At 40.4% G+C, this 22,866-nt stretch overlaps 1 protein-coding gene across 1 annotated transcript; it reads left to right on the forward strand.

The window, feature by feature from the left end:
- Positions 1-4,737: 4,737 nt before the first annotated feature.
- Positions 4,738-22,614, forward strand: LOC121455257 (putative dimethylaniline monooxygenase [N-oxide-forming] 6). The gene is made up of 8 exons (XM_041662893.1): positions 4,738-4,869; positions 11,547-11,735; positions 12,782-12,944; positions 14,659-14,801; positions 16,118-16,317; positions 18,328-18,683; positions 21,051-21,123; positions 22,272-22,614. Exons 1-8 carry the CDS (start codon positions 4,738-4,740, stop codon positions 22,612-22,614), a joined length of 1,599 nt encoding a protein of 532 aa, XP_041518827.1.
- The last annotated feature ends 252 nt before the right edge of the window (positions 22,615-22,866 follow it).

Raw genomic sequence — 22,866 nt, forward strand, 5'->3', positions numbered from 1 at the left:
GCACTCAACTGGAAGCCTCATCTCTCTCGAACTGGCTAGTGTTCACTTATCTCTAATTAGCTAACGTTCACTTTCTCTAACTAGCTAGCATCCACTTATCTCTAACTAGCTAGCATGAACTTATCTCTAACTAGCTAGCATTCACTTGGCTCTAGCTAGCTAGCATTCACTTAATTCTTACTAGCTAGTGTTCATTGTGCTGAAAGGCACCATGCACACGGCCAGAGAAAATAATCAGAAGTCCCATGCTAAATCGCCTTCAAAATAGTTCTGTTTATACCCATAGACCCGAGTGCTCTCAACCTTGTTCAGGAAGTATTGTTGTTTGCTTGTTTCTTCTTGTTTTGTTTTGTTTGCAGTGAACAACAGTTAATGGAAAGATGCGTCAAAGAGCTGAGAATGGTCGAATATAAACAGGACATCTGTACTGACCCCCAATAACATCACTACTGCCACCACTACCACCATCACTGCTATCACAATCACCATCACCACTGCCTCCACCCCCTATACCGCCACCCCAGCTACCACCATCACCACCACCACCACTACTATCACCTCCACCACCACCGCTACCGCCACCACCACCACCATCACCACCAAGGCTTAAAAAGCATCACAGAGGAGGAAATGGAAAGAAAGTTAGAGCCAGATGATGGGGAGGAGTAAGTGTTGTGAGTTGCTGTCTTCTAGACATAGCTATCAAAATCACCAACTCGCAGCATCTGGGACTACCTCTTTAAGACCTACACAAGATCAAACAAGGCAAATTCCACATAGAAGGAGTAAAGATGGTCTCTAGGCCTCCTTCCCTCTATAGTGGTGCTATTGGAAGTAGAGAGTTGCTGAGGGATAGAGAATCATTCTTTATGGAGGGTATGACAGATGACAGATGTTCTGTGCTCCAGGAGACTGACCCCACATTCGTGCACATCTGGGCATCAACAACTGGATTAGGTTATCAAAAAAAAAAAAAAAGAAGTTGTAAGGGAGCATTATGGGAGAATGTGGGTGTATTGCATAAGGAATGGGGGTAGACATGATCATAATCCACTGTATAATATGTATGAATTCTCAAAAATAAAGAAAAAAATTAAGTATTAAATATCACTAATCATCAGGAAAATACAAATAAAAACCAAATGTGATGTCACCTCATATCTGTCACAGTAGGTGTTTCCAAAGGACAAAATAAATTACAGTGGTAGGAAATTGTGTGCAAGGAAAAAAATTCTGATACATCGTCTGGTGAAATGCAAAGTCATTATACAAGCAGAATAGATATTCCTCAAGAAATGAAAATCTACCACATCAATCTCACTTATGGGTATGTACCCAAAGGAATTGAAATAATTAGGCTGAAGAGATATCTCTTTTTTATAGTCATTTTATAGTCATATAAAAAATATGCATTTTAATAGTCATTGCTACTTCACTGACAACAGCCAAGATTCGCAATCAGACTAAACACCCATCAACGAGCACATAAAGAAAGCACGGTATGAATGGGCAACAGTACCTATGAAGTCAGCCAAGAGCAGATAGACAAATACTCCTAATCCTCATCGTATGTGGAATCCGAAGAAGGGATCCCAACAGAAGCAGAGAGCAGAAGGGTGGATGCCAGGAGCCTGGGATGATGTCGTTCACAGTATAGGCTCAGTTAGGTGGCGTGAGCGTGTCTGGAAGATCCAATGTACAACATGTTAACTATAGTTAAAGTAAATACTATGTTCTTAGAAGTTGCTAAGACAGGAGGTGTCGAATGTTCTCAGCTATAGACAAACAGAGGTCATCATGTAAAGTGACCAACACGATTAGCCTGCCTGTAACATTTCACACTTTATCTTATAGCAAAAGACAGCGTTGTGGTTTTTCACACAGCCTTAAAATATACATTCTATTTGTCAATTATATCTCAATAAAATACATAATATAATACCTCAAAAACAAAAACCCTGATTTTTGAATCCATCTGTGCAGTAATAATAAAATCCCCTTTACAGAAAAATGAAAGAGAATGTTTCCCAAGTATTATAAAGTTAAGTCAGCATGTACCAATTGATCCTCTGCTGAATTTTCAACTATCTACTGGGTGTTAAAGAAGATTAATAAAAAAAAAAAAAGAGCAGACATATTGGTGCCTGACAGGAAATGGGAAATCTGCCCACCAATATAATAATCTACACTTTTGAGCCAACTCATAAAACCTTCCAAAAATATGCAACTGTTAGTGTGGGCATAGCCTTTGGTCTATGCAACTTTAGGAACAAAACATGTAAGTTCTAAGAAACTTTCTATTGAAGAGTGAACTTTGCATAGATTAAATGAACATGTAGAATCCCCCAAGAGGCACTGTAGAGGTCTGGGTCAGGAGGGAACGTGATCCCTTGTGGGGAGATGAGAAAGAATGTGGCTGAACGGCAGGCAGTTCTGGACATCTCGGTGGAGGTAAGTGCCAAGAAGTAGGGCGATCAGGAAGCGAGGAAAACTGTGTGTTCCCTAATCTCTAGGGAGGAATGCCATAAAATTTATCATTCTGGAAAATTAATTTCCTGAAGCTGTTAGAGCTTCCAAATGATGCGTAGGTCCTGAGGATTAAGAGAGGAAATTTACTGCCAAAGGCAAAGAAGCTCCACAGAAAAAAACAGAGTTAAGCCGAAGTTCACCTGACAAGGCAGGGTGGTACCAAGAACGCAGGTGGAAAAAAGGAAAGGGGGTTCTACTGTTCTGCTCTTCACCTCCTGATGGATCTGTTTGCTCCAGGACCTGCTCTCACCTAAATGAAGGTGTCACCCAAAGGACAAGGGTTAGATGTCTGCTAATTGAAGGAAACCTCCAGAAAAGATAAGGCGAAATTGTCTTTTCTGCCTTTCTGCTGTGCCTGAGCTAAAACAGAGCCAGGCAGGCACAGCCCCAGCAAACAAAGAGGGCCTGTGCAGTGTGAGTAGGCCCAGAGGCAGGAAGTTAAGCCCAGAGACGTGAAGTCACGATAAATCAAGGCCTCTGGCTATGGTTCTAGGTGTTCCCTTAGGTCCATCAAAATACAAACATAAGAATTACATAATGTAAAATTATCTAGAGACTCCTTAAACTCTCACAAATTTTACAATAATCAGCTCGACTGGCAAATATCAGCTCTTTCCACACTTGAATTCCCTCAACTCCCTTAAAAAAAAAAAAAAGCGCTAATCTTCTGGCCAGAGAAGCCAATCATCAGGCCAGTGAACAACTTGTTCACACAACTCTGCTCTGTGTGGTAGTCACTCTGCAAACCACCTACGGAGCTTGAAAACAGGAGATGTGAAGTCTCCAGAAAACCCGGGACCCACCGGGTAGTTTCTGTGACCTCATTTCCTGTGTGAACTCCTAATCACCTCTCCTGGGGAACCACGGATGTCTCACAGTCTTCTAACACCCTAATAAAAGCTGAAGCTCTTTAATTTCAAAGTACCCTAAAGTCCCCAGATTCCTATACAGCTACTTAAATTAAAAACGTGCTTTCTGAATCACTAGCACGCTCTGGGCAGAAGAAATAAGAAACTGAGCACAATGGGAAAACACTAAGCATTGAGACGGGGCAAGTTCAACTGCGATTGAGAACACTGGGGAAGTGATGCGTAGAGTTAGCACTTGGGTAAAGAAAGGGCCTGGTGGAAACGAAACTGTGCAGGGAAAGCTAGCTGCTTCCACTCTGGACTCCTCCTGAACTGTAAAGACTGGACCAAGGGGCAGTGAGCAGCAGAGCAGCACCAGCTGGAGAGCAGACCCTGACTTCACAGTCTGCTCTTGACATTGGCCAGTTTCACAAACCTGCAGTCTCCAAGAACTAGACCAGCAACTCAGATCAAGAAGTGTGAACTTTCCCTCTTTTTATCCCACTGTTGGCACAACAGACTCTTTCCTTGTGGTTCAGGTGCTTAGCTTTTGTTTACATTTTCTGTGATTTCAAAGCAAGAACAAATAAATGAATTGTTGGTCACTTAATCTCCCAGGGGTTTCACTTTACACCCTGGTGACCATATCAGTCACTATTGTATTTTTCCGAGCCAAGGGCCAGGGCCCCCATTCATTGCCCTTCTTCCATCCCTTTCTTACTTGCCCCCACATGCCCTCCTGGTCCTTCTCTTATTCCTACTGCACTCAGTCCCCCTCTTCTAGGTTTTAACAAATCTCTACACCATGAAAAATACAAAGAAACAGGCATTTTTGCTTTAAGAAAAATAACCCCGCCCCTTTCTCAATCTTTACGTTAAAAGCCATTCTTGTCTACATTTGGAGAGTTGGTGGTTCTCTGGGCAGAAGAAAGAAGGTGGTTGGTTAAGAGGTAAAATCCCATGAAATCAGGCAATTGGTATTCACAGATGTGATTTGATGCAATGGGTTTCTCTGAAGAGGTACATTTCTAGTTCTGAATCTTGTATTGAACTCTCAACTAGTAGAGAAGTGATTTTTTTTTTTTTTTAAATTTCAAGCTACTGAAAATTCTGAGCATTGGTTTGGTGACCTTGGCCGTCACTGACTTGGTTATTTCTGAAAAAATGGAATAAACAGAAGAAGGCAGGCTCCGTGTCTTCTTATATGCAATAAACACACACTTTAATGGGCTCCTGTGTCTCCTTGTGTTAAGGTGGGAATCCTGACACATAAGCCTTGGCCAAAAATTTCAACTGAAAAGCCCCTAAGCATCAAAGGACATTTTTTTTTTTTCTGAAGACGTTTTTCATACCATCTACCATGGGCAAAAGAGTGGCCATTGTCGGAGCTGGTGTCAGTGGCTTGGCTGCGATAAGATCCTGTCTGGAGGAAGGGATGGAGCCCATCTGCTTTGAAAGGAGCGATGATGTCGGAGGCCTATGGAAATTCTCGGTAAGTGGTCCATCTCTAGGACGCGAGAGGTAGAAAGATGGTTTCCTTTGCAAATCACATCTGATAAGTTCTCATTCAGACCTGGAAGACTTATCACAAAAGGCCCAGGTCTGGAAAGTTAAGTCTTGCAGCTCCCTTCACTCAAAACGACTTCACACCAGCAGGGCTGAAAATAGCTGAACCTTAAAAGATGTCCTCAACGGGAGCAGATCACTTTGCTGTGTAGTTCTAGTCTCTAGCTCATCAACAATACCATGGCCTGGCTGGTGGAGTCCGGTTCTCCAAGTACAGAATGCTAATGCCACTAATTAACTAAAAATAATACATAGTCACCTTCTTGTAAACCTGCAAAGATTCTATCATTTATTCCTCTTAAATACCAACAAAACGGTTTCAAAAATCTAATCTAAACAAAAATCCAATTCTAAGTTCTATTTCCAACTCGGGTTTTCTAGGCAGTTCTTAGGGAAGTTGACTACCCCGCACTGGAGCTGATATACTCATCCATCAAACACAGAGATTGGAAATTAGGTTACCTCTAATGTGCCTTGCAATTCCAAAGGGATATGATTTTCCCGTGTCTCTCTGAGCAGTTATAAATTATTATAAATGTTGGCTGTGTGTGTGGTTATTGGATTGCCTGTCAATTCTAAATCTGAGGGAGAAAAATTATGATCTTTGCCATCTAGTCTTAAAAACAATATGGCCATGAAATATTCAATATAAATATAACATTTAAGTTTCAAAGCCAAATCTGGGAGCACTCCTAGCTTTTGTGTTTTGAATTTTCCAGTCAATGTCACTACACGTAAGTGATAAATAATTTTGGTTCAAAGAGAGTGTATCCACGACACTCACCTTGTAACCATCTTTCTTTGTCCCGGTTTTAGTTCTTGTCCACCTGCAACAACAGTAACAAACTATTTTCTCTGAAAGAGAATGTACTCCTGATTCAGAATGCATCTGCATTCATCCCGTGAATCTTTTCTGTAATTTTTGTTCCTGCCGAATGCAAAGTATTACATGAGATATATAGTCACAGACTTTATTTTCCATTCTGGAAATAAGTTATTTAGAGAATTCCATTTTCTTTATATCTGCCCAGAGAAGTGTCACCAGCTTAGACTAAGGTGACTGCCTACAATCTCATCAGCCATCGCTAAATACCACATCAGCATTGGACGCGTCTGTTTTGTGCTAGCGTGGGGGATGAGAAACATGTGACACAATTATTTTTCTACACCAGTGACTTCCAGTCTGCTGATGAGAGGAGTCATAACTTAAGTCCACAACACTTGGATATCAAATAAACAAAAATTCATTGGATAGCAATACCTTTCACAGGATAATGACAGAAATAATCTGACTATGAGCTATATAATGCAAACAGTCTGGGGAAAAAAAGTGAGTATATTCTCAGAGGCACTTTAGCTACCAGATTATTAAACAGTAAACCTCAAGAATTTGAGATTTCTCCGGGGGTCTCAAGCTAAGAGAAGAAAAGCCTGGGCTGTTCAGGGAGGAAGCTCTTCTCTAGATGAAAGAGCTTCACAACTTTACAGAGATGATGATGGGTCAGTGGTGGGCGGGACCATGCCTTCACTTGAACTGCTTAAATGTGTGTATCACTGGTCCTCTATTTAAAAATAAGTCTCATTTTAGGGCCCTGGAGATGAACTGGAGTGAACGGATAACAGGCCCTTCCCCTTTTCTGATTTTTACTATTAATTTGGCTGGTCTAATTGGCTTGTTGAGGCTAGGTGAACATCGCTGGCTTCTTGGGTCACAGCAAAATAAAAAAAAAAATTCAAAATGTTATACAGCTATTTTCACTTTTATTTTATTCTACAGAAATTTTATCATGTTTGATTATAGACAGGTACCCCAGACTTCACTAGGAGACTATGGATCATCATTCAAAGCTGTACATATTCTATAAATTAGATGGCTCTAAGGATCTCAGACAAAAAGTTGTTAACAAGCTAAGCTTCAGTTAATGTCAACTCAGCGGATAAAAAACTACTGAAGTCTTCATAAGTCAGGGGAAAATTCCTCCAGAACCAGGAGTGCTGTGAGTGTTGTCAAAGGACGTAAATCTCCATATGATATAGTTCCAGATGCCATTTCCTTCATGATCTGTAAGTGGTGCCCACGGCCATGTGAATGTACAGCAGTGTGCTAATACCAGCATTATAAAAAAATAATCAACAATCCATGAAATGTACATGGGAGGTGTCGACAGCATCCAAAACGGAATCTGAGTTAGCCATTATCGCCACCTCAGGAAGCTTATGTAAGGAAGCAAAAAGTGACAGTTTACTAAGATACAAAGTCAGACTCTGGTTGTCCACAAAGTACAATGTCTCTTTTCCATCAAGTTATGTATATAAGCAAAATTCCACGCAGGGTCCCAGTGGGGGTGTGAATGCCTTCAAATACTTGAAACTTTAGCCTCCTCCGCTCATCCCTAAGCCTTTTTTCTTTTCTAAGAAAAGTTGATTTGCACAATGTGCACAGACAGGAATTTTTGAAGAATGTGTTATATAAGCTTTCATCTTGCAAGTCCCTGCTGCGCAAGAGATGTGCCAGGAGACAGAAATCTGAGCACTCCGAACTCTTCATTGTATGCTTTTGCTGAGAAATGGAAACCAAGTGGGCTTTAAAGAATGGCAGATTAAATGTGAGTGAGTTTTAAGTTTCCTGCATTCCTATTGGGCATCACGTCCTTAAAAGATCTAGTTAGTTTTACAATAAGAAATATCTCCCATGTAAGTACTAAACAGGGCTTTACCCTGCTGAACTTCGGTGCGTTCAGGGTAGTGTGACTGTAACTAGCCCTAAGAAGACACTTACATTCCCCAGCCTATCAGACTATGGAAACAATGAACACCCCACAATAGAATTGTCTCCCAGAAATTGTATGCTGGGAGAAGGAAAATGCTGGAAGCCTTTGTATCTCTGAAAAGAGATTTAATAGTACTGACTGCATCTATCACTTGCTAGGCCACCTTTTATGATGAAATGGAAGCCTAGACAATCATGGGTCAATGGTGGGCGGACTTTGCCCTGGACTGCTTAGGTGTATATAAACTTTAATATTACTTCAGGACTTGTACAATGGACCAAAGGAGGTCACTGGTTCTCATTGTCCTTCTTTCAATGGCCACATTGGCTAAAGCTCCTTTATCTGCGTTTTACTATTAATTTTGCTGTTTCAATTGACTTATCGAAAAAAGGTGGCTGAGCTTGACTTTTGGGGTACAGATTATAACCCCAAGTTTAGTAACATGGTCATCATACACAGAAATTAAAATTTTCTCAATGAACTAGCAGTAGATTGGCATTCTTTTGGCTTAAAAAAAAGGAAAACAACAGAATCAGAATGCTCTGAACTTATTTTTCTCACTCACTCATTCACGTATTTACTCGATGGATACATCCTGAGTGCACACACTGCTGTGTTAGGCACAGCATCAAGCAAAAAACACACTAGGAAGCTAGTATTTTACATTTTCCTTTATTTTTAAAAATTTCATACCTGCACACAAGGAAGTATGATCGTATCTACCTCCCATCCCCCCCCCCCAGTTCCCCTCTATTCCTTTCCAGCTTCACACCTTGTTTTAAGTAATCCACTAAATCATTACTGCTATTCACATGTGAACTGGTGTGAGGCCAGTCACTGAAACATGAGAAACCCACCAATGGCTATAGAAGTAAAAAGAACTGTGATATAAGCCAATAAGTAGTAAGGAAAACAATAAGGATAACAGAAGCCTGGTGGATGCAAGGATGATTGACAGTTGACGGGGGAAGAAAAGAAAGGCAATGAAAAACAGCTGAAGCTTGGTGGATGCAGGGATGACTGACAGGTGATGAAAGGAAGAAAAGGAAAGTAATAAAGACAACAGAAGCTTGGTGGATGCAGGGATGACTGACAGATGACCAGAGGAAGAAAAGGAAAGTAATAAAGACAACAGAAGCTTGGTAGATGCAGGGATGACTGACAGATGACGAGAGAAAGAAAAAGAAAGCAAGTTTAGGGAAGCAACTTTGAAACTGTAGCTGGGGAGTTTCTTTAAGCCAATAGAAAGTCAACAGATATATAGAGATGAAATATGAGCGGCAATAAAGGCAGACTGATAAAAACACACAGGGAGCATTCTGGAATTCACTTCAAGTCCTCAAGTCACTTATGACCTAGAGCAAAAGAGGGTAGATGTGGAAACTCCAAACAGAATGATAATGTGTTGATAATGTACCCACAACAGCTGGTCTCTAACTCCAGGACACAGCCTCTCAGACTAAATCAGAGGTGGGGCTTCATTCCCTCCTGACTCGTTCAAACCACCTCGCGTATTGATATACTTAAAGGGAATGTTTTTTGAAGCAACTACCTGTTGTACAATTCTCTTAGGTGAAGAACAGTTTCTGAAGTTCTCTTTCCGTGTTAGAATTGCCTAGAATCAATGAGGGGAAACACATGGACTTATGCAATCAGTAATCCCAGGCCATATCATCCCTTTTCCAGAGCAGTCTTAACATTTTTTACTAGTCCCTGGCCCACAGCTAAGCCCTCCCTCCTTTCAGTGGGCAGCTGAGAAATCTCCTTCCCTCCTTGCCTCACCACTGGCAGCAGACAGCACTGTGAGTGAACAGCAATGGCTCAGACCCCAGAACCTGCCAGGCGGGAGCCTTCACCCTTTTTCTGACCTCCATAAATATTTCCAAGCAAATCTTTCAAAGAATAAATATCTGAGCCTAGAAACTTAAGGGAAATGTGGCAACCGTTGGTAGAGGAAGAACATATTCTCATCTTGAGGAGAAACACTGACGCCTTAGGCTGAACCCTTCCCTCCCGGAGACACAGACCTCATGATCCTTTCTAACCCTGTCTGTTTTGGTCTTCCAGAAGCTAGCCAGGATGATCTAGAGATGGAGTCTTAAATCAAGCAACAATGTGACATTGAATCCCTCCCCTCTGTTACATAAGAATTCCTTCAGGCCTTGGGGACACTGAGACTGCCAGCTTTGAAATATGTTTTCAAGGCAGCACCCCGTGTACACTTGATCCTGTCCACACAAGAGACAGGAAATGTTTATTTTCAATTTAGCTTCCGACTGCTTCTCAACAAGAAACTACTTTTCAATTACATAGTGGTTTGAAAATGGAATGCCAAGAAGTGACACGCATTCTAAGTTCTGTGGTTTCCTGTGGATTTTTTTTTTTTTTTTTTTTTGGAAGAGTGAATTCCCATAGCTGATGAGTTAAAGGCTCCTCAAACACAGATCTTATTTACAACAGCAGAGTTTCCCACAGTATGGTCTCAGGACCAGTATACCCTGCAGCTTCTTGAAGTACAAATTCTCAGGCTTCTCAGGTTTCTCAGACCATACATTAGAGGCAGGGAATCCAACGTTTTGGAAGTGAAGCCCAGGAATACACAATTGGGGGGATTTTCTTGTGACTCTGATTGCATCGAAGTGGATAAGCCACCTGCAGACTAGAACTTGTGGCTGGTGAAGAGGGTGCTGAAGTCCATGTAGCATCCACATAAGGACAAAGCTACACACACACTGTACTGCTGTATCGTTGTTTTTCTAAGGTGAGCATGATTTCAGAAGCAGTGATAACACAGGAAAAAGGAAGGAAAATGCTGAGAGACTGTAAAAGAACTAACACAAGATTAATTAGGCCAGGGAGGGTTAACGTGGGAAGAGATCAGCTCCATACAGTTGTTTTGTAAAGGACTTTCTGTTGCATATCTGAAAAAATAACTCCTTTATCATACATTTTATTGAAAAAGAATGTAATACAATACAATACATTCTGATTAAGTTTTCTTCTCTTCCAACTCCTCCCATATCCCTTGCACCTTCCCATCTACCTAACTCCACACCCTTTTCTCTCTCTCGCTTTAGAAAGTAAACAGGAAAAAATAATCAGGTTAAAAAAAGAAGAAGGAGAAACACACATGCAAACACAAACAAAACACAGAATCAGAAATAATAACATAGAAGCAGATCAGTAAGAGAACAAAAAAAAAGCCAAGCAAAGCATCATGAGGCAAAACCATTGAGTTTGTTTTGTGTTGCCTGTCTACTGCTGGGCATGGGGTCTACCCTTACGTGTGGTTAATACACCCAGTGAGACTCCATTGGAGAGGAGCAATAAAAAAGAACTCTTGCCTAGCAGTACTGGTGCACGCCTTTAATCCCAGTCCTTAGGAGGCAGAGGCAGGCAGATCTCTGTGAGTTTAAGGCCAGCATGGTCTACAGAGTGTGAGTTCCAGGAAAATCAAAGCTACACAGAGAAACCCTGTCTCAAAAAAACCAAAGAGAAAAAAGAAAAAAAGAACTCTTATTTTTTAATATTAAAAGGGGGTTTGCCCCTACTAGGTTGTCTTATCCGGCTTTAATATGATCAGATATGCCTAGTTTTACTGTAACTTGATATGTCATGCTTGGTTGATATCCCCGGGAGGCCTGCCCTCTTCTGAAGAGAATGGAGGAGGAGTACATCTGGGGGAGGGGGGCTAGGGGGCTGCAGTTAGGATGTAATATATGAGGGAAAAAAGTCTTAATAAAAAGGGGCTTGTTGACCAGCTAATAGTTGAATATTCTCAGAACAGAGCACCATTCTTGTCTTCGTTTTACAGTTTTGTTGTTTGTCCTAGAGTCACACGGAGGAAGGAAGAGCCAGCATTTACCAGTCTGTATTCACCAACTCTTCCAAAGAAATGATGTGTTTTCCAGATTTTCCCTATCCTGACGATTTCCCAAACTACATGCACCACAGCAAACTCCAGGAATATATAAAGGCATTTGCTCAGAAGAAGGATCTTTTAAGATACATACAGTTTGAGGTAGGACCTTGTACCCAGTATCACTGGTATTTTAAGAATGAATCCGCAAAGATGGAAGGACACAGCATCAAACAGCATGTACCAAGTGTCTTGACTCCTCACCAGCCCGTAGTTCTGTTATACTATAGAACATTTATGCACTCCCCATCCTGCCCAGTTCTTCTCAGAAACTTTTTAAATCCCTTAGAAAATACTGTTGACAGATCTACCATCATAGCAAAGTTCCCTACATCACCCTCTTCTGCTTGGAAAATAATTCAAAATTCTGTCGTCCACATTTGGACTCCTGTGGGTTCAATATCAATGAGTCATACATTGTCCGATCAAATATTGCATTTGTTAGAAATCACGACATTATAAAAAGAGTATCAACGTCAATGAGCCCTCTTAGCCCCTTATATTCCTCCTTGATGAGTCTTAGAAGAGTTATGAAGTGAGGCCATTGTTTCGGTAACTGGCAATAATGTTTTATATTTGTTTGAAAGCCCTGTCTTAATTAATTAGTGTTAAATAAAAAGGGCACATATATAGTGGAGGAAACAATTGACAAAATTATGACTTGAGGCTGTATTTACATAATTATTTTCCCTGCTGTAGTTCCAAATATATAGTTAAAATTAAAATGTCCAGCTATCATTTTTTCAAGTTTTTTTAAAAGTTAAAAAAGCAAGATTAATTGAAAAGTAAAGAACCAGCTGCCTGGAGCTGGAAAGTACCCCAAAAGGCGTCACCCCAGATGACCTTTTATTGCGTTTATCTACCCATTCCATCCATTCATCTACTGTGGAATTCCAAATGTCAAAAATTGCCTTGATTTGTGGCAGTAATATCTACAAACATTAGTCATGCTCCTGACTCATAATTATATCATGATATGGTTATATAGGAAGAGAGAGAGAAAGAGAGAGAAAAAGAGAGAGAGAGAGAAAGACAGAGAGAGAGAGAGAAAGACAGAGAGAGGGAAGAAGGGAGGGAGGAAGGTGAAGGAAGAAAAATAAGCCAAGAAAGAAACATAGAAGGAATTCTTTTTACTTGTTTTCTTTCAGACTCTGGTTTCCAGTATAAAGAAATGTTCTAGCTTCTTGGCTACTGGCCAGTGGGTGGTTGTTACTGAAAAGGATGGGAAACAAGATTCTCTGCTCTTCGATGCTGTGATGATTTGTTCAGGGCACCATGTATACCCCAATATGCCAACTGACTCTTTTCCTGGTAAGCTTGAAATATATATAATAATATTAATGGGATTTATAGGCCAACATCTAGGGTTGAAGGATATCTTTCCCCAATAATTATAATTAAATTACCAGAAACATCAAACATAAAAAAGTATTTATGTATGATTATATGAAAAATATAATAACTTATTCCCTAATCCCCAAAGTCCAAAGACTGTACAAATGACAGACAGACAGACGTGAGTTCTTATGTCACAGATGATAATGCAAATTTAAGTCCTAGCACACATGGGGTCTTTGAACACTCGTATGCAAAAATGTGGGGTTCTGCCAAAAAATTAAAGTAAGATTCTTCTTTTTGCCTTCATTTGCAATTTACAAGGGAATTTTAATAATCTCAATGTTGTATGTTATGCATGCAAAATTTATATTTTGATGTGTGTGTGCATATGTATGTGTGCATGTACATGCATGAGTGTGTGTGTGTGTATCAAAAGTAGTAGTTGTTGTTGCTGTAGCAACAACAGCACATTCAGTTGCTGTCTTAGTTTGCTTTTCTATTGCCGTGATACTACACTGACCAAAAGAAACTTGAGAAGCAAAGGGTTTACTTTAATATACAGTTTATAGTCCACTGTGGAGAGAAATTGAGGCAGGAACCTAGAGGCAAGAACTGAAACAGAGATCATGAAGGAATACTGTTTATTGTTCCCTGTTGACTGAGGTTTCTGTCCCACCAGGCTCCACAGTTGTTAAGTCCCAAAGAAAGCACACAGAAGCTTTCATTAATTATAAATTGATTGGCCTAGTAGCTCAGGCTTTTTATTAACTCATAACTTACATAAGCCCATAATACTTGTCTGTGTTAGCCACGTGGCTTCGTACCTTTCTCGGAGAGGCAGTCACATCTTGTTTGCTCTGTGTCTAGCTTCCTCTCTCTCTGGGTGATGGCTGTAGACTGAAACTACCCTCTTCATAGAATTCTCCTTGCCCTGCCTCTACTTCCTGCCTAGCTACTGACCAATCAGCATTTATTGAACCAGTACAAGAAGCAAATCTTCACAGGGTAAAACCACTGTCCCACAGCAGTTCCCGTGGCTCACTCAATTTGCTTTTCTATGCAGTCCAGAACCACCTGCCCTGAGGTACCACTGCCCACTCTAGGCTGAGCCCTCCCATGTCAATCATGAATCAAGTAAATGCTCCACAAGCTTGCCTATGGGCCAGTCTGATGGAAGCATTTTCTGAATTGAGGTTCGCTCATCCCAGATGATCCCAGCTTGCATTAAGTTGACGAAAATATTAACCAGAACAGATGCCATCCAAAAATGAAAAAGTGATATCAAGGAAATAAATACACTCAAAAATCTTCCTGTCCTCTATTCCATTTTTCAGCCTCCCTTCCTTCTACTCTCCATCATCCCTCCCTCCCTCCCTTTCTGCCATTTTCTTCATCTTTTAACACATATAGTATTGTCACCCAGAAAGATATTTTGCGTAAATTCTTAAAAACAGACTAAGCATTTAGCATATGCAATAGCCTGTAGATAGTATTTAAAGAATTTATTATTATTATTATTATTATTAAAATGGAAATCATAATATCTCAAAAATCTTAAGATTCCCCAGAAGTAATCATTTCAGAGTTTACTGGCAAAACTCACTAAATGGACAAGTACATTTTAACTATGGGATTTTTTTTTTAAGTGTGAAAGTGGTGTTTTCAAAATTTTTGAAAATCATCTTAGGCCTAGAGCACTTTCAAGGCAAGTGCCTGCACAGTCGGGATTACAAGAGCCCAGGAGATTTCCAGGGGAAGAGGATCCTTGTGATTGGCCTGGGGAACTCAGCATCTGACATTGCTGTTGAACTCAGTCGTCTGGCTACACAGGTATGCGACAAAGAGGTTTTCTGGGAATAACACTAGAATAGAAATACGCCATTAAGTCAGCCTGGAGGCTGGGGAAAGAGTTCCACAGCATATTGTCTGCTTTGTGAGACCTTCCAGTCATGAGGAGTTGAGTGAGCTCTTCTTCCAGAGAAGGAAGACAATCTTCCTTGATATAAAGATGTTTGTTCTGCTGAAATGAAGGCAAATGTCTGAGCGTGTGGATAAGTACACATGTAAACATTTACCTTTTGTTCTAATTTTATATTATAGTAGCTTTCAAACTAGCTGGTTCTTAGGCTCCATCCTTATTTATTTAACGTTTCTTACCACCTACCACGTGAAAGACACCTCTGGAGCATCACACAGCCTGGCTTTTACCGTCATTCATCGATTCACTCATTCTGAAACAAGCATTCAGCAAATGCCAGGTGCTATTGTGTGTCAAAATTATGCTAAATTAAAACTAAAGCTATGGGCTGACTAGAGTATGACTTTCAGGAGCAATCAGTGGGTGGAGATGAGGTGATAAGTGTATATACCATCTCCAAAGGAAGTGACAAGTCTCCTGTGGAATGAGGTGTGGCAAAAAGAACAAAGAACCTAATTTAACCTGGATAAAGTCAAGGAAAGCTTCCAGGGGATTCAAGTTGTTGGAACTAGTAGAGCCCCGAGAACCTTAACGTATTTTCAAGCAAGCAGATAATAAACAAGTTAACTCCTAACTGTATGGGAAGAAAACTTTGTTTTTTAAAACTAAGAATCTCCCTGAGTGATCACAAAGATAGTAAATACACTACAATTGACCTGGCAGGCTGAGATGACTGGGATGAACAGATGCTTTGTGTTCACGTGTGCAGGGAAGACTAGGAAAGGAGAGGAGGGGCAGACAACAGCATTATCTGTGCATCTCATCAATCCAATTACAGCTTCCTATTTAGCTCCGTTTCCCAACTCAGTCCAACCTCATCTACTGCCCACAGCTTCTAGGGTTCTCTCTGTTGACAAGTCTTTACCTGCCATCTTAGTCTATGACCTCATAAAAATTAAATCAAGCCCAGGTGGCTACAGAGGCTTCTTATACCATATGTTGCGGTTATAGTTCTTTGAACTGCTCCACATCAGTGCTTTGGAGTGGTGGCGAAGGACTCTTACCTCCCTCTTGCTGCAAAGGTAGTGTGTTCATCGAGACTCACCTCTTAGAAAGTGTTCTAACTGGACATTGAAGGAGACATACAGATATGCCTCCAGAGGACTGTGTTGTGTTTATTTATTGGTCACGGAGGGATGTTGAAATCTGTATTGTCTCTCCCAACCAGGTCATTATCAGCACCAGAAGTGGTTCCTGGGTCATGAGTCGGGTTTGGAATGATGGATATCCTTGGGACATGGTCTATGTAACCCGCTTTGCATCCTTCCTCCGGAATGTCCTTCCTTCATTTGTCTCTGACTGGTTATATGTCAAGAAAATGAACACATGGTTTAAGCATGAGAACTATGGGCTGATGCCTTTAAACGGGTATGCCAGATTGTACATATTTTATCCTTCAACCTACGAGAGTACTGGTTTAGGTTATTTCTATCTGGTTCTAACTTTTGTTATCCCATTGAGTCTAATGGGAATAAATTAACAATTTCTCAGATGACACAGTTGAAACCAAAGGTCATACGCAGGTTAGAAATTAGTCCAGAAATGTGGTGGATATGCAAAGTGAAGGTGGATGAGGCAAACAGATCATCCTGACAAACAAAATTCACTTAACTACAATCTATTACATAGAACATAAGGGCTGAACAATCTCAAATTGGATTTTTTTTGGCAAATATCTATGTTTATAGATAAGTGAGGATACCAATAATAATGTCTACTTCTGAAGATAGTAATATTTAGAGAGATAAACATACATTTTTAATTTACTTTATTAATTATATTTAAAAACTTACAAATGCAGGTTCTTCTTAGTCTCAGATTACCCAATGTGCTTATAAGGAAGATCGACCAATGTACTATAAATTAGCATGTCTCGGCAAATAGAGGACCCAGAACAGGAGTGGACGCTCCTTTCCACATTCTGAACATTTTGAAAAGCATGGAATATATAAAGCCATGGAGCTATCTTGATAGAACTGATGTGACCCGTAAAATTAATAAGATTCATTCCTTTACTTCTTATCCAGATAGTGCTCAGTACACACTAGCTGGGGAAGCATGGTGGATAGAAAAGTCAGTGTATTCATAGGAAAAAAGGAATATTTGGTGGGTAAGAAAGTTTCACAGAAATCTTCCCTTCTGGCCCATGCCAGCCAAGAATTCCATTTGTTTGGAGAAATGTGCTAAGGAAAGCGAGGAGGAACTGTGAATCGGAACACCAAACACCACATTAAAGAGCCAGAGCCTCCTTCCGAGGCTCTTGCCCTACCCAGATTTAAGAACTGCCTAAACGCACAAGGAGATGAAATGTTGAATTTATGTGTTTAGAATTTTGTTTAACATAATAAAAGTTACAAAATTTGATCTCGTTAAAATGGTTTATCTTACAAGAGTAACTATAATTTATATTGGGGCTTTACCATTTGGACAGGAAAAAGCCAGTTTTAGAAATCCACTCATTCCCAGCACTAAGCTCCCCCTTTGAAAGGGCTCCAGAGACCCTAAATTGAAGTTGACATCTTTTCATTCCTCCCTTGGTTGAGAGGAGAACAAGGAGAAAAAACAGGTATGCCATGATCTCCTTGTTAGCTTCCTAGTAAGGCAAAGGGAGAGGGGACACAGTTACAGAGGGGAATAACAGTGTGGAAATACAGAAATAAATACCAATATTCACAGTGTTTCTATGTATGTGAGATACTTAGAGAATATTCCAGAATCTCTGAAGAAAACTTATGTCAACATGAAATATGTTTCATGAAAAACTTTCATTGCCATAAGTTTGGTAACGTACAGTATAAAAGGTGATTTCTTTCTTTGTGAATGCAAAGAAGTTGATGGAAGAAGACCAAACAAGGTTGTAAGATCATCAAAAATCTGATTTCGCTATGCAAAGCCTTCCAGTTATAATAGTAGTTAACATGCAATGTTCTTGTCCATGTTTAGTACTGCTCTGGTAGTCAGCCATTCAGTGATAATGTCCCTGTGAGGACAAATTTGCCTTTATCCCAGTTATACACATAGAGAAACTAACACAAGGCAATGTGGCTGGGAATAACTGTGTGCTGTCTAGCTTTAGACTCTGTCTTATTAACTAATTTATTGTATCAAGACTTCACTTTTATTCTCATATATTTGGTGAGTCTCCAAAGAATATAAATACACATAATATAATTTTGTCTCAAAGGGCAACAAGAAAATTTTGGATAAATTCTTAGAAGTGTTCATAATGAGAAAGGAATTCCCACGAGAGAATAGCCTCTAGGGGTCCTCGCGTTGGTGCAAAACTGATCAAACACGGCTGCAATGGTGTGGGCTGTTGCGGGGATTTCATGGAAATGGCTATTATAGTCATGGTACTTCCCTTTCACACCTGCACAGTCCCCTCAGGAAAGAACCTGTGTTCAATGATGAGCTCCCAGCCCGCATCCTATGTGGCACCGTGACCATCAAACCCAGTGTGACAAAGTTCACAGAGACCTCCGCTGTGTTTGAGGATGGGACCGTGTTTGAGGACATTGACTGTGTCATCTTCGCAACAGGCTACGGTTATGCCTATCCCTTCCTGGATGACTCCATCATCAAAAGCAGAAACAATGAGGTCACCTTGTACAAAGGCATCTTCCCTCCTCAGCTGGAGAAACCAACCATGGCAGTGATTGGCCTTGTCCAGTCTCTTGGTGCTACCATCCCCACAGCTGACCTGCAGGCACGCTGGGCTGCTAAAGTGTTTGCAAGTATGTGGGTCATTCTATTTTTCATTCACTAAGACAATAATTGCCTACTGTACGCTGATGACTGTGGTAGGGAGCCAACTGGAACAAGGCAGGCACGCAACTTGACTTCACAGATGGGGAGGAATGAGGAGGGGATGTTATCACAGGAGAAGTTTCAGGATGTTCTGGTAAGGAGAACTAGTCCCAGATATATTTGTTCCATATAAACAACGTGAATCAAGCCACAAATATGAGGAACTGCACTGAATGTATGAAGAACCAGAAACATTTTTAAAATTAAAGACAGGTGTGCCAAAAAATGGAGAACCAAACAAAAGCCTACAGGGGCTTAATAAGCTGTATCAAAGAACTTGACCTTGTGACAGTGAAGTTGGGAGGAGTTTGCAAGGTTTTATGTAAGATAAAGGCAACAGAGCAATAGCTGCCGTGCTAGGGTACATATACTGAAGGGGTGCTGGGGCCAGGGGTGGTGGGCATGCCAGAAACCTACCATTACCTCCATGTGACCATCATGTCCTCTCAAACTGTTGAAAGTTTTCTTTCCTTCTCTTTTCCCATTGTAGACTACATAGTCTCAAGGGGCTACAAGAATCTTACATGGGGACATACATATTACATGGAGAGAGGCGGTGACTTAAATATACTGATTTAATGGCTACAATACTATTGATCATCTTGATCATGAAAAGTGTCTTCTTATTCAATGGCTAAAAATCCTAAACAGCAAAAATATAACTTCCCTAACATACTACTGATTAAAAACTCATACTGAGGAAAGTATGAAAACCATAGAATGAGTTTAAAATGCACTGTGAATACATATGTTTTTATTTCAAATGTACCATGAAGAATGATTTTTCAAAAATATTGTCATGACAAGATCTTCTGAGTTAGTTGGGAGCATGGGGACTTTGGGGGAAGATAGAAGGGGAGGAGAGAGGCAGTAAGGGAAGCAGAGAAAAATGTAGAGCTCAATAAAAATCAGTAAAAGAAAAACTGTTCAAAGCAAAAAACAAAAAACAAAACCCTAAGACAGCCATACATACAAGCAAAACACTCATAAAATAATGCTAAAAAAATATTGTCATGAAATCTTAAATAAGAACACTCTCCTGTACAATGGTTCCATTGTCTTTTATTCTTTTTTCTTTTTTATTGACTTTATTGATTTATATGTTTTCCCTGCCCCCTTCCTTTCTCTCCCCTCCCCTTCTACCCTCTTTCATAGGGATCCCCATGCTCCCTATTTTCTCAGGAGATCTTGTCTATTTCCCATGTAGATTAGATTCATGTATGTCTCTCTTAGGGTCCTCATTGTTGTCTAGCTTCTCTGAGATTGTGAATTGTAGGCTGTTTTTTTTTTTTTTTTGCCTTATGTCTAAAAGCCACTTATACGTGAATACATGCTTTTTTTCTTTTATTCTTACAAGCCCAACTGTGTCTCCAGAGCCTGAATTCTTATGAGAATGTTGGATACAGTTCAGAAACCTAGACAACTTATCTTAAACAAAGAACATCATTTATTCATTTGACAAATACTCATAGAACTCTGCCTTATCACTTACTTAGGTCATAATTTCAAATCAAACAGACAGGAATTCTGATCTCTCTCCCTCTAGTGAAATACATGGCAAATAGTAGCCACAGGATGCTATTGAGCAAACAGTCTATGTGGTGTTCATGCACCACAAACATCATAGCAACCTCCTTCCACTGTTACAGCAGTAAGTAACTTACAGCCAGTCACAAGTGGTAAAGTTGCAAAGAAACCAAAGCTTGTGGGCCATCCCTTATTAAATATCCAGATGAATGCTGACATCGGAATGTGGCTTCTCTTATTATTTATTTCACTTACGGTGGACTTTAGTATCAACTATTATTCCAGATTACTACTTGAGGGAAATTTTAATGATGGATATATATGAGAAGCCTGGACACAATTACCCCATTATATGGAATGAGGTATTTCAGAGGTATGCTGAGGACCAGGCTCTGCCTGATGTTACACAAGCATCAAGGAGGTTGGGTAACTAAGGCTGCAAGCATCTCTGCTCTGATTGTTACACACAGGCTGGCTTGTCCATCCCCACAAGAGCATTTGCCTCCTAGGTCTTTGTATTTGTGAATTGTCATTTGGCTAATGACACCAAAGAGAGCTCTTCTTAAGACAGAACGTTTTTATTAAATAAGATTGCTTTATTATAATGAACACATAAATAAAAATACCACACGGCTAAATTAAGGTAGCCACTCAAACACTTTTTATGGATTTTTATGAATTTCATAAATAATGAATCCCATTCTGTGTCATTATCAAGAACTCATGTCATTGTCTTTTCCGTGACTCCCTCCCCATATGTTTTCCAGACACATGCACGCTGCCACCTACAAATGAAATGATGGATGACATCAATGAGAAAATGGGCAAGAAGCTCAAGTGGTGAGCACTTACACTCACTAAGCAAATGTGTTCTCAGGTTTTTCTTCATGCACAGAAAACACCAATAAAGTTTTTAATGTTGCCAACCATAACAGTTCATTGCTTTAAAAAAAATTCTGGCTGTAACTGATCTACATTAAGTGGAAAAATACTCTCTGCTCCTGTAAACTTAGGAGAGAGTGATTTGGCCCTCCAGGGAGGATGTGAAAACTATAGAGATAACTGAGGTCTGCAAACAGAGTTAACAGCCAGAAGCTTCCTGTAAGACACCTCCCTGGGTGCTGGAACCTTCCTGTACCACAAAAGAGCAGTTCAGAAACCATGGAATCATCTGGTTCCAAATGTCCATAGTAATGAGGTTAGGAAGTGACTCCACATCTTTCCCCAAAAGCACCCTCTCTTAAAGAAAACTAGTCTTAAAGAAAACTAGCTTGCTGGCTATTGAGTAGTAGAATCTAATTTGCTGTTGATAAATTATAATAAAAACACATCTATTCAGTTCAGCTACCTTTGTGTATTCTGGAGAAGAGAGTATTCACTTCCCAAGTTTGTGCCTTTATGTGGCTAGGTCTAAATGTACTTTTTCAGGTTAATTAGTCCATAAAAGAAAATTCCTCTTAAATTACATATCAAAATCTGTTCAAAGTGCAATTAAATACAAGATCCCGGTTGGATAAATAAACAATTGTGTAGGAAGTTTGTTTCCTTTTTCCAGCCTCCAGCATACCATTCAGTGAATGTCCTGAGGTAGATAGACATCAGCTCGGGAGTCTCGAGGGGAAAAGAAATGGACCCCTCAGTCCCCACTTAACCTAACCTAACCCAAAGGGCACATCTCAGAGGTGAGCCCTTCTACTGCTAATACTTCGGTTAGATGTGAATACAAGTAAAAAGAATGGGGGGAAGGTTCAAATGCAGTGACAATATTCTTTAAGTCACATGAGGGCACACTCCAACTGAAAAGATGACATGACTGACTTACCTTACAGCAATGTTAGCAGCACTGAAGCTATGCAAAATCTAAACTTCAAATGAACCCGCCTAAGAATCTAACGTGGGCAGGCTGGATGGAATGTGCAAGAGACATCAGTTACAGCTCTAATGCTCTATTTGCAACCATGACAGTCATTTGGCTTTTCTGTCCTCAGGTTTGGCCAGAGCAACACTCTGCAGACAGATTACATCACATACATGGATGAGCTGAGCTCCTTCATAGGCGCCAAGCCTAACCTACCCTGGCTCTTCTTGACTGATCCCCAGCTGGCCCTTGAGGTGTACTTCGGCCCTTGTAGTCCATACCAGTTTCGATTGATGGGACCAGGAAAGTGGGATGGAGCCAGAAATGCCATCTTGACCCAATGGAAGAGGACAGTGATGCCAACCAGGACAAGGGCTGTTGGTGATGCTCAGAGACCCTGTCATCTTTATGACTTGCTAAGAATGCTTTTCTTCCCAGTGCTCCTTCTGGCTGTTTTGTTCACCTTTTATTAAGGATAAAACTTTTCCAGTGCCAGAGTCTAGTCTAGAAGTACAATCACAGAGTACAATATACAAACACATGTAGGCACACACAGTCGCCAAGGGCCCCTCCTTTCCTTCCGGCAGATGTGAAAAGAATCCTGGATCATTGGACTCAAAAGATAAATAAAATGGAAAGTACCCAGCCTATCTGTTCCTGATGAGAATCTTTTCTTTAATAGGCTTTTCACATGTTGAACTGAAGTTTGGGATGTTTGAGATAAG

This window comes from Microtus oregoni, unplaced genomic scaffold, assembly GCF_018167655.1.
Source record: "Microtus oregoni isolate MIOR12 unplaced genomic scaffold, Mior012 000013F_ref0000133, whole genome shotgun sequence".
In the NCBI taxonomy this organism is placed as follows: domain Eukaryota; kingdom Metazoa; phylum Chordata; class Mammalia; order Rodentia; family Cricetidae; genus Microtus; species Microtus oregoni.